This window comes from Staurois parvus, unplaced genomic scaffold (assembly GCF_062004578.1).
Source record: "Staurois parvus isolate SC_StPar_1 unplaced genomic scaffold, SC_StPar_1.0 ptg000336l, whole genome shotgun sequence".
Classification (NCBI taxonomy): domain Eukaryota; kingdom Metazoa; phylum Chordata; class Amphibia; order Anura; family Ranidae; genus Staurois; species Staurois parvus.
The window spans coordinates 4,209,056-4,221,510 of NW_028318132.1; the positions used below are offsets into that span (position 1 = coordinate 4,209,056).

Sequence of the window (12,455 nt, forward strand, 5' to 3'; positions counted from 1 at the left end):
TTGTGTAAAAAGGAGTTTGAGCCTGACTTCTGTGCCCCTTCTCTTGTTCAAATGTCCATCTCCTGATAAAGCATACTGAACCTGTAGCCCTTCTGCACATGCTCAGTTTAGTGTGTATTGCTAGAGATTTTTTTTTTTTCTTGGGAGAGTGCATGTGATTAGCACAGGGCCAATCAGCACTGTCCAGACAGAGGTCAGGGGTTTTGCATCCTCCTAGTGCAGAAAGAAAACTCCTCCTACAAGCTTTAACTAGTGCTTTGCTGAACACTGATAGAAGTTACAAGATTGCTCTAACTGCTGATGAGAAAAGGTATTAAGCAGTTTATATTTACTAAAATAATTGCAATTCCATGTTCTTTGTACTTTGGGAGACCAGATATAGTGACTGCAGGGTTCCGGGTTTAGTAACACTTTAACATTGAGCACTAATGATTGTGTGTGGGTGTGTTACTGCTTTTGCAAAATACCACACTGCATTTGCACATGCCAGTTCAAGGGTAAAATAAAAGGAAAGCTCAACTAACAGCATTAAATTAAAGATGCCTTTGTTGACCTTCTGAAAAATTCAATGAAAAGGAATAAGCATGTTACAGGTAATGTCAGCAAAGTAAGGACTATTGGGAATATTGGAGTTTATGGATTAGCATGAAACTATGGCTATTAGCATTTTCAGAATTATACATCAACAATGGCAGCCTATATATTTTTCCTTGCAACAGATTACTTTTTAACAGAAAGGTTCCAAGCATGGGATAGCAATATCAGCAGCAATTAACATCCTCTTAAAAAGGACCTGTACTGTGGAAGTTTGGCCCAAAAAAAGGAAAGCAGAGAGCAAGGGTCTAGTCAACAGCATTACCTATAGACTCCCTGCAGATGATTCTTTTCTCCAGGACTGGTGTACCATGCATTCTTGTGGTGTGGTGATAGCATTTTTGAGAGAAGAGCAGGTCCTTGCTTCCTCAAGTCAGAGCCTCCCACCCAGTAACTCTCTAGCAGGGATAACAGCATTAGATTTACATCACTGACTCTCACTTCAAGTAATAGTAAACACACACTGTTTAATTTACATTGTTCCATCTCTTTCTGTATGTGGATGATGCCACTATAATTTTTTTTTTTTTTGCAAGAACATGGTGGGCCTCAAGCCTGTGTCTTAGAATACCAGGGAGGTAAAGCCTCCATCAAGGTTTTGTGCAGTGCACAGTGTGCTGCATGTATGCAACAATGGAGCAACAGCTCCAGGATATATACCATTGCGACAGATGTGAGCGGGTTGCCCTTCCGGAAACTTAGAGATCTGGAGGAGCAAGTTGCAATAGTGGGCAGAACCGACAACCTTGAAAGGGGTCTTCTGCTCTCTGAGCAGGTAGCTAATGGGATTGATGTGAAGGGTGGAGGGGCTAATCTGGATTATCAGGTAGGAAGATGGGTTATTGTAATGAGAGGGAGTGGTAGAGGCTCACAGAAAATTACGGCTGGCCCTGGGTTTGTGCACCCAAACAGGTTTGCCAAGTTAGGTGAAGATGTGGGGGTGGCAAGCTCAGGGGTGGCAGCCCTGGATGTCACTGCTATCCCTAACAGCTGGGAGGGCAGAGCAACTGGGAGGAGTGGTGAGGGTAGTGCAGGAATGCCTAGACAGTTGGTAGTAGTAGGGGATTCTATAATCAGAAGGACTGATAGAATAATTTGTCACCAGGGTCACCTCAACCGAATGGTTTGCTGTCTCCCTGGTGCCAGGGTTCAGCATGTGGTAGACCGGGTTGATAAATTACTGGGAGGGGCTGGGCATGACCCAGCTGTCTTGGTCCATGCTGGAACTAATGACAGAATACATGGAAGGTGGAGGCTCCTTAAGAATCAATTTAAGGAACTAGACTGCAACTTGAAGGGAAGGAGCTCCAAGGTTATATTCTCTGAAATATTACCTGTGCCATGCACAACTCAAGAAAGACAGTGGGAGATTAGAGAACTCAATGCATGGCTGAAGACCTGGTGTAAGAGTGAAGGATTTGGGTTTCTAGAGCCCTGGGCTGAATTTGCATTGGGGTGCTACCTATATGCTAGAGATGGTTTGCACCTAAATGGAAGGGGTTCTGCTGTGCTAGGAGAGAGGTTTATGGGAAGGCTGGAGGAGTATTTAAACTGGGATCAGGGGGGGAGGTAGAATTAGATTATAAAGGGGTAGACAGGTAAGACAGGGGTCAGTACTTACTGGTGGGTGGAATGGGGAAAGATGGGGGAGGGCTATGGTAGATAAGAAGGTTCCCATGTTACAAACAACCAGTGGAATTGGTACCATTTATGAATGAATGAATGGGTATGAACAACATGTAATTCACCATTTTATAATAGTTTTTTATGATGTGAGTTTGGTGACACTTTAAAATCTCATGAGAACCCTACTATGAGGCTATAGGCACAGGAAGTGCACTACAAGGGTAAATCTTTCTGGGAGCTGCTTAGGCACAATCAACAATTTTTAGTTGTCTCATTTATGATAGCACTGTGTGGAGTTAATATCATGATCACCTTTGTTAATATATGCTGTTATCATCTAACTATTTTAATTGACCCCACAAATAATTTCATATGGGTTGCCAAAAATCTCAGTTTTCAAACTTCAGTTCTTCAGACAAAGAAGACAAATGTAAAAATATGCACTCTATGTAATTAGGCTAGTTTTTTCCCCATATTTTTTGGCAGATTGCTCTTCAATAAAGCCTTTTATAGAATTAAAAGAGTTTTGCAGTCTACGTATTAATCAATCTATTGACTTCAAATGTATAATTTCCTGTCTGTTCTCTTTTTGACATTTAAATGTACCTTGTCTTTTCTGATGAAGCTTCTTTCTTTGCCAAGGTTAAATATGAGCAAATGCTGAAAAACGTAGAGTTTGTGTCAAAGCAGCTAGAGGAAGCTCAACAACAAATCCAACTTCGGGAACTTAGCACAGGCAGTCCTGGAGGAGGTAAGAACAGCAGTTCATTGCGGTGTTGTCTATTGTACAAGGACGGGTATTTGTCCTATTCATCAAAACATTCTTTAAATATTTCCCCTACTGCTTTACAGTAACAGAGGTTCATTCCTTCCAGCTATTGACATTTTTTCAACCTCAATGTCCAGACACAGACATTTCTGATATTATCTACTTTTTTTGATTACTATATTGATCTCAAATGTATCTTTATCACAGAAAAAAAATTACTTGCTAATTAAGTATAGGCATATACAGTTAAACTGTGTGACAAAGCATTTCTACACCTTAGGCTGTGACTTGTAGACCATACACTGTGTGATTCCCTCAGTAGAAACATGAATAGTTAAGGCTTAGACTAGGCAGGGTAGCTACCAGACTTTGGCACAGCAAATGTAGTGATTCATTTTTTAAGCATTTTCAATGCTCACTGTTAGTGTCATCATCTGTGTAGAGCAGTTTACCTTCTTAAATAATTCCAAATTTATGACAGGCAGCTCTGTTGAGATATAAATAAATTCAACTTAAAGAATAGCTCCACAAAAATTATTTGCAACTAAATTAACCAAATGACTCCTCTGAAATACTAGAAAAACTATGGTCTTCAACCTAAAATGCTAGGACTGGCTAGCATTTCTCAAGTAATGGAGACAGGAGTGGTTATTGGTTTTAGTTTGTGGTTTCAACAGCTCCTGGTTTCAAAACATAAAAACTTCTAAACATATTTAAATAGCTATTATTGCATTAGATTAGTTGCATACACTGGGAACTAATGTTCTGGAGTAGGGCCAAATGTGATGGTGGTGGTAATCTAGTCCAGTTTAACTCAAAGTAACAAAAAAGAACACAAAATAAATTCATATTGTTTTATATGTTAGCTAATTGCCCAAACTATGACCAATGTATTCTTATTTATGTTTATAGCAGATGAGTGGCAAATTCGATTTGACTGTGCCCAAACAGAAATTAACTTTTTGAGGAAAAGATTGACACAGTTTGAAGAAAGACTGGAATATGAGAAGACATACAGGAATGAACTGGAGCAGAAGGTATATATAAAGTGGAAATTCACCTTAGAAGCACACATTGAGCACTAAAGGTATATTCACACATGCAAATACATCCTGCCTGTGATTAGATATGAGAACCCCAGCAGGGGTTCCCACAATTAGCTGCAAGTAGGCAGTCCATTGAAAGCTATAGGAGGCTGTCGGATTTCGCAGCTAATTGTACACATTGACAAGTAATCTCTCAAGCAAAAATCACATGTGAGTGATCGGCCCTGGACATGCATGAGCGATTACATGTGAGTTATCTGCGAGAGGAGTGTGTGTTATATGCGAGAGGAGGCAGCTTCCTTTTGCTGTCAATAGGGCTGCCTACTCAAAGCTAATCGCGGAAACCCCTGCAGGGTGCTTTTTCAGGTGTGAATGAACCCTATACAAATAATTTACCACATGTTTTCAAGCAAATCCTTATTGATACTTCGGGCTTTTAACAGTGACACCATCCAACTCATGGTGTCCCTCAGCCTCCCCTCACACCTTATACATAAAGACCCACTTAAAGGAACAATAGGGCTGGGCAGATAGGAGTTAATTAACAAAACATAAATCTATCTATCACCATTCTATAGGGGATAAACATGTCACCTAAATAAAAAGGAAGCACCAGACAGTACCTGTACATATGTGTGGCTCTTTTTAAAGTGCCTTCCTATTAATGTGTGCATTCCCCCCCCAATCACATTGCTTGGCCAATATGGAAACTTTGGGGACTGGGAAAGGCGTTAACTTTCTTGCCAAATCCATATCTGTACTCTGGGTTTTGGGACTGAAGTGCTTGCTCTAGAAGACATGTGTAGCCATGTGTGGTTGCCCTTGGTGCCTGTATTTCATAGTAGTGACAAGTTTACTTTAACTAATTTGGGGAAATTCAGTAATACAATAAGGCTTGTGAACATTCTTTTCATTCCTAATATGTGCCATCCTTTAAAGAAATCAATAGAATACCTTGTGACAGCTTTGCTGTACTTGGGTGCCTATGTACCCATACCACCATCCTCCCACTTCAGTTTTCTTTTATCTCATGTGCCAAATTAAAACTATGGGATTTACTAATTGTGAATCAATCTTTAAATTTCAATATTTGACACTGACCAGGCAGAATCTGCAGCAATGGTCTTGGAATAAAACCCTATCCTTTATCATCTGCCTAGTATTAACTCTACTCTTATGTATCTTTTGCTTCAGTGATAACCATGCTTCCTCGCTCTCTATACTGATACCAGAATGTATACTCTTTGGCACCAAGATGGTACCATTAACGTGTATATCCAACCAATCCCTGATAGTTTTTTCACTGCTGTCCAGGACTCTGTTAAAAGCAATTTAATTCACTTGCTGGCAACTTTTTACTAGACTGGAAGTGAGAGGAACTTTCAAACAGCAAGACAAACAGAAATAAAAAATTTGTGTTTCGTATAGTAGAGGAAGACTAGAATCCCTTTTTGTTTTTTTGTTTCTGTCTGTGTACCTGTTGCATATTTTCCTTAACTTCCTCTCTGGTGAATCCCTTGTCAGCAGAACAGGAAGTTATTATTATTATTATTATTACTACGAGTTTATATAGCGCCAAAGGGTTTGCTCAGCGCTGTACAATAGGGGGGGACAATACATGGCACAGTACAACAAAGACAGACAGCGTACGAGGGGTAAGAGGGCCCTACTCTTTCGAGCTTACAATCTAGGAGGGAGGGGGTAAAGGTACAGTAGGAAGTGGCTGGGGGGGATGAAGTGGTAGGAGGAATGAGGGAGGATGGCCGTTAGGTGAGGGTGGGGTAGACTTCCCTGAAGAGATGGGTTTTGAGGGAGCGCCTGAATGTGAATAGAGAAGGCGGCAGTCTGATGGATTGGGGCAGTGAGTTCCAGAGGATGGGGGAGGACCTGGAGAAGTCCTGCAGTCGTGCATGGGAGGAGGAGACCAGGGAGCAGGATAGAAGGAGGTCCTGTGAGGAGCGAAGGGTACGGGTAGGGTGGTACCTGGTGATCAGATTGGTGAGGTAGTCAGGGGCAGTGTTGTGAACGGCTTTGTAGGTCAGGGTAAGGAGTTTAAATTTGATGCGTTGGGCAATCGGGAGCCAGTGGAGGGAGTGGCAGAGGGGGGTGGCAGAGGTGGAGCGGGTGGTAAGGTGGATGAGTCTGGCAGCTGAGTTCAGGATGGTCTGGAGCGGGGAGAGCCTGCACTTGGGTAGGCCAGTGAGGAGGGAGTTGCAGTAGTCAAGGCGTGAGATGATGAGGGAGTGTACTAGAAGTTTGGTGGTGTCTGGGGTGAGGAAGGAGCGGATCTTGGCAATGTTGCGAAGATGGAGCCTGCATGTGTTTGTGAGTGATTTGACATGCGGTTGGAGGGAGAGGTTCGCGTCAAGAATGACGCCAAGGACTTTGGCTTGCGGGGCGGAAGTGATAGTGGAGTTGTTGGTGATGATGGATAGGATGGGGGGGGGGGTGTGGGCAGGGGGAAAGACGAGAAGCTCGGTTTTGGAGAGGTTAATCTTGAGGAAATGTAGCGACATCCAGTCTGAGATGTCATTTAGGAGGTGAGTGATGCGGGCGGAGATAGTGGGGGTGAGGTGAGGGGTGGAGAGGTAGATTTGGGTGTCGTCAGCATAGAGGTGATAGTTGAAGCCGTGAGATTGTATGAGTTTGCCCAGGGAGGAGGTGTAGATGGAGAAGAGAAGGGGTCCAAGGACAGAGCCTTGGGCGACCCCAACAGAGAGGGGGAGGGAGGGGGAGGTGGCACCATTGTAGGTGACACTGAAGGAGCGTCGGGATAGGTAGGATGAGAACCAAGAGAGAGCAGCATCTCCGATGCCAAGGGAGAGTAGTTTATTAAGAAGGAGGGGGTGGTCAACTGTGTCGAAGGCCGCAGAGAGGTCCAGGAGAAGGAGGACAGAGTAGTCGCCCTTGGCTTTGGCGTTGAGTAGGTCGTTAGTGATTTTGAGGAGGGCGGTTTCAGTAGAGTGTAGGGGAAGTAAGGGAAAAACTTTCTAACAGAGCCATGGATATCAAACAGGGGTGTTAACCATTCCCCATTTAATGGATAACAAGAAATAGTTTTTGGCTTGACATAGACTGTAACAAGGACTCTGTGAAATGTGTGTTTTTCCCTCACAAAGGACAGGTAATGGGCTCCCCTACACTACAAGTGCTCTAGGGAATAGTATGGGAACTGGGAAGGATTTATGTGCAACATACAGTATAGTACCTAACCTTAGTTAACTCAAAAATGTAGAATAAACATACCCCGATTACCCACCTGATCATTTTATTGATAATATGTTGTAAATAAATGACAGATCCACAAGGACTGAACCAAACTAGGTTTCCCCTTCTATGGAAAACCTTGTCAAGGGTTATTTTCCTGATTTTTGTCAAACAGTGATTACCGGTAATTATTTTATTCATTCAGTAGTTACTATTTTGATTCTGTTCTATGGTGTTCCACTCTGATATCTTTACAAAGAATAGTAAAAAGAGAGAAATAAGAACTCGTTGCTCTGCAGATACAAATTAGGTGCATTAGATCTTTTGAGAGGGGTTGAGAGTACATTAAACTATATAAAGTATGTATTTTTGATTTGTGTGCGCATATCATGACAGTGAAGTGCAGTCTTCCATTTTTATAATCTATCTGGGAGAGAAGTGCGAATAAACACAATCTTACTATGTGTCCATTATTTATAGAGAAGCATTTAGCGATCATGCTGCCTAGGCACATGAGAATATTAATACCTTTTATATAGGTGTCAACCTTTTTGTCACTACCCATCTTATGGCAATAAAATTGGCAATTAGAAGCAGAATGTTGTCTGCTTTACACATACTGTAGATCTAACATTCAGCCCTGTAGGTCATCTATCAATACACTGAAAAAAAGAATATTCTGCAATTTGTTGCTTGATTTAATATAGATGTAAACCCTAACTGAATTACCTTTATTTTCTGAAAGTTCTGTATTATAAACAATTGCCATTTTTCTAATAGCATTTTTATTTTCACCTTTATTTCATCCTTTGTGCTGTTCAACTGCTGCAGCCTCTTTGCAACCATTTCCTTTCTACATGCATGCAATCCAGTGATGGCGGCATGGCATTTCTTAAGGCATTTTTCCTGATGGTGAACAGTGGGCCATGCTTGCATAATTTGTGATGAAACAATCCCATATACTTTCTACCAGAAGCACATGTGGCAGGGTGACAATGCAAGAGAACAGTTGGGACAGAAGGACAGGACATTGTCATCCTATAACATAAAATTCTTGAACAAAGCAAAAACACCAGTGAAAGTTGCACTCATAAAAATATTGAAAATATTTTTGAAATTACATGAACATGGCAAATCTTGCAGTATATGGTATTTTAGTTATTAAGTTTACAAATACCCTTTCTGCAAGTGTCTAGTGATGGTCAGACAATGTAACAGAAAAGTAAACACCAATTGTAATGGTTTTTTTTTTTTGGCATTACCATTTTTTAAATTTAACCAGCTAGGGTACACATGTATTATGTGAACTTCTGTTTTGATCATTTACAGTTATGATGTGTTTACAATTCTTGGTGCCCTAGACATCTGTGAATTAATGTATGGTACAGTTTTCACTCATCTGTCACCCTATAACACAACACCTATAGCAAAATGTAAAATGGGTGTCTTTATCAACTTGGAACCTTTAAAGCTGGATTCTAATTGGACTCTACTCAGATATGTAAAACACAAGTTAATGCAGATTTTGTCATCATTAGTACATCATTACATTTTTTAAATGCAAGCATTCTAAGTACTTGGATTTGACCCGGAACTTGTTGCAGCCTCTGTATAAATAACTGGACTGTTAGATGGAGGAGCAGAACATAGAGCTAGTTGGTGCATGTGCTGAAAAGAAGCATGCTGACAGGAATATAAACAGAGTGACAGAAAGATGAGCTGATCACTGCTTCTCCTTTCACTGTCCAGTCACAGGCTGGGGTGGGCACAGGAGGACCTGGTCTCAGAATAAATTGGTGGAATGATGCTGGCCACCAGGCTAATGATTTCTAGAAACAGAAACAAGTACTGCAGAGGTAATCTCTGGAATGAAGCTGAATTTTACAGCAACAAGCTGTTTTGTTACTTCTTATTTTAATTGTTTTTTAAATGCTATCTTATTTCTTACTGATCTGCATTTTAACTAGTTATATTTTTTATATCATAGGCATTTCAGTCCATAAAAGTCCAAGCTTTTAGGATTGCTGGAGTTTTTGTTAACTAGGGGTTTAGATGTTTCATTACCAGGGTCCTCGAACAACTGAAGTATCATTTTTTAAATTTATTTTTATTTATTTGCCCTCCCACTTATTTGCCCATAAATATATAAATGACAATACAGCTGTATCTCACATTTATATGTGTTTTTTCAGTTTGCAGTTTGCAAAAATCCAATCCATTATTCCTTCCTAATATGTTAATTAATTTTAGTAATCTTTCAAAAGAATTGCTGTTCTTCTGTTTCATATAATTTTTAAAATTCAGTTATAAAAATAAAAGGGGAAAATACTTTATTTACCGAGGCTGGTAAAATATGATGCCATTAACTGCATTCGTATGCATAACTCTCAGTAGGTGTTTTGCATACCTCATATTTCTTGTTAAAGATTTAATCTGAAAGATAAATTACCCTTGTGATACAATGGAGGCTGCTGAGAGGGTCACAGTGGGCAGCAAATGTTCAGTAAGGTCATTACAGAAACCCCTTGAAGCTACAGAGGGCATCTAAGTTGTTGTGTGTCTTTGACTCCAATGGGATTAAGTTATTCCACCTACAAAACCACATTGCATTTAGAATGAAATATTGCCAAAGGGAAAAAATAGCAACAGAAATATATAATATAAAAGTTGACTATACCATTAGTTTATAGGTCCTGTGACATTATGTATATGCATAAGTCAAGCAGATCAAGCTTATGCAGAATCCTATGGTTTTATATACTTTCTGGGGAACATTTCCAAGGAAATTAATTAGGAGAGAAATGCAGAGACTAAAATTGATAAATTCTTCTATAAAAATTGCTATTTCCCTGGCCTTGTCAATTTTCCAGTATTGCCGATTCAGTGGTGGAGATAGGATACCAAAAATAGAATGTCTGATATTTCCAGGGGATCCTTACAGAAGCTGCAGAGGGTATTGGGATTGGTAAACAGGAGTGGAGAAGAAAAGTAGAGGCTTTGCAGAGTATTTTTTTATGCAGTTTGGTAAACTGTATATTTAATACAGGCTTTGAATGCAGAACTAAATAAATTAGAATATCGTGGCCCCTATGTGATTGAGTGTTCAAACAATAGATGATAAATGAATATAAGCCTGCAATACGCCGGCAATAAAGGTTGACAGCTGCCCCTAAAAAGTGAAACACACTTAAGCATATATATACATGAATAGGTAGACGCTAATACAAACGTGCAAGAAAATTTGAGAGATAATCCTCTCTCCGCATCTATTACCAATAAGTCCTAAACCAAATGTGGGTAGAAAAAAACTCTCAACACCATCTGTCAAATAACAAATATTATACATAATATAGTATAAAGTTATCAGAAATTATATAGTGACTGTCCCATGAAGATGCATTTCTGGAAACCAAATGTTTTTGCGCTCCCACCACGTGCAGACAAAATAAGTGAATTTCTCACTCACCAGAGACAATTGAGGACACCGCCAAGCGAAACATACGTAGAAGCGTGACGACCCGTCACATCCAGGTTCCCGTGACGTTACATCCGGCCTTCCAAAAGCGAGGCTTGGAATGCACGCAGGCCATTTTATTGTATTACACAGGCTGCACAAACTGGTGCTGGTCTTGTGGGCACCTTTACATGTGAATGTAAAACCTTATGTGTTTATATCATCAGAATTCTAATAAATACTACACTAAGAATGCTTAATCTATTTGATTCATTTGAACTACTTGGAGCATCACCTTTAATGTAAAGAGAACCTGATATTCTGAGTCCATCCACTACTGCCATACCTGGAATTTTGTGAACATCCAACAGGGGCAATATTTATGATGTGCTGATGACCGGGAGTTTTATCCCAGGAGAGTCTCACAGGTGAACACGGACAAACACACGTGTGAGAAATCAAGAGCAGCAAAGAGAGAGGTTATTAAAGGAAGGAGGAGACCCCTGGAGGGGAAAGGGAGATATCCATCCATCCATTCCTTTACACAGAGATCAATTGATTGGAGAGACCCCATGTGGAGTAATATCTAACTACAGCCATCCATACAGCATTTGGAGAAACCGCATGCAGGAGAATTATGGTTACACCTGTCCCTTGAGGACAAAAAGCGAGTTTTGCCTATAATTATTAGGCAAAACATAAGGTGAGCGCATATTAAGATCACACTGTACCTGGTTCTTTGGAGTGGAATATTTCTGAATTGAAAGAGAATATTTTTGAATTGAAAGAGGACCCTGTATTTACTTTGGTTCACTGATAATAGTTATTTAGATTCACAGTGGTTAACAGCACTGTTATAATTTGGTTTCTATATATGTTATACATTTGTTTATTTAAATAAAATTCTAGATTTGGAGACATTATCACTAGTTGTATTAAGTGTAAATGCTATAAAGTTTTACACAGGAGCGCGGAACTATTGGTTTAATGATTATGTATCCCAAGAGAGTCTGCTGCTGGTCTTTAAACACATATTTTCACAAAGCGTTATTTGACCACCTTAATTGGGGTCAATTGTCACCTATTTTGTCTGTATGTGGTGGGTGGGATCGCATAAATGTTTGGTTTCCAGAAATGCATCTTCATGGGACAGTCACTATATAATTTGTGATCACTTTATACTATATTATGTATAATATTTGTTATTTGATAGATGGTGTTGAGAGTTTTTTTCATGCCACATTTGGTTTAGGACTTATTCATTAGTACATGCGGAGAGAGGATTCTCTCTCAAATTTTGTTGCACTGTTGTATTAGCACCTACCTATTCAAGTATATATATTTAAATGCAGAACTGCCATGGACCTAATCCAGTTTAAATTTATAAACTTTCTTGTTGCAAGGGGTAAGAGCTTTTCACCTAGCTAAATTATACTAGCCTGACATGTCTGCTCTACTGGTCTGGTGTCACTGTGTGGATGCACGTAGACTTCAGAGCTCTGTGCACCTGCCACAGCAATAGCAACATGTATAACTTTCCATCTTGGATTTCTAATGTACCATACATTATGGAAAGGGCATTAGATGCATGGAGATGACATTTTCTGCAGCAGGAGACTGGCTCTATGAAGGCAAAACCACTTTTTTGGAGGGAAAGATCTTGCCACTAATGCCTCCAGGCTCGAGGTAGATTCTGTCCACCAGAATGCATACATAACTAAGATGACTGTTTTAGCCGGTTTATTCATAGATGATATAC

The 12,455-nt window shown here is 40.0% G+C and overlaps 1 protein-coding gene across 2 annotated transcripts in view; it reads left to right on the forward strand.

Annotated features, from left to right (window-relative positions):
* The window catches only part of MYO18B (myosin XVIIIB), an 810,748-nt gene that overhangs the window by 474,942 nt on the left and 323,351 nt on the right, over nt 1–12,455 (forward strand). Inside the window, exons 28-29 of one of the 2 annotated variants that reach the window (XM_089684120.1) lie at nt 2,863–2,971; nt 3,902–4,026. In XM_089684120.1, the coding sequence (XP_089540246.1) occupies nt 2,863–2,971; nt 3,902–4,026 (234 nt within the window). The remainder of the gene's footprint in view (nt 1–2,862; nt 2,972–3,901; nt 4,027–12,455) is intronic. The other variant, XM_089684121.1, reaches the window with a different exon arrangement.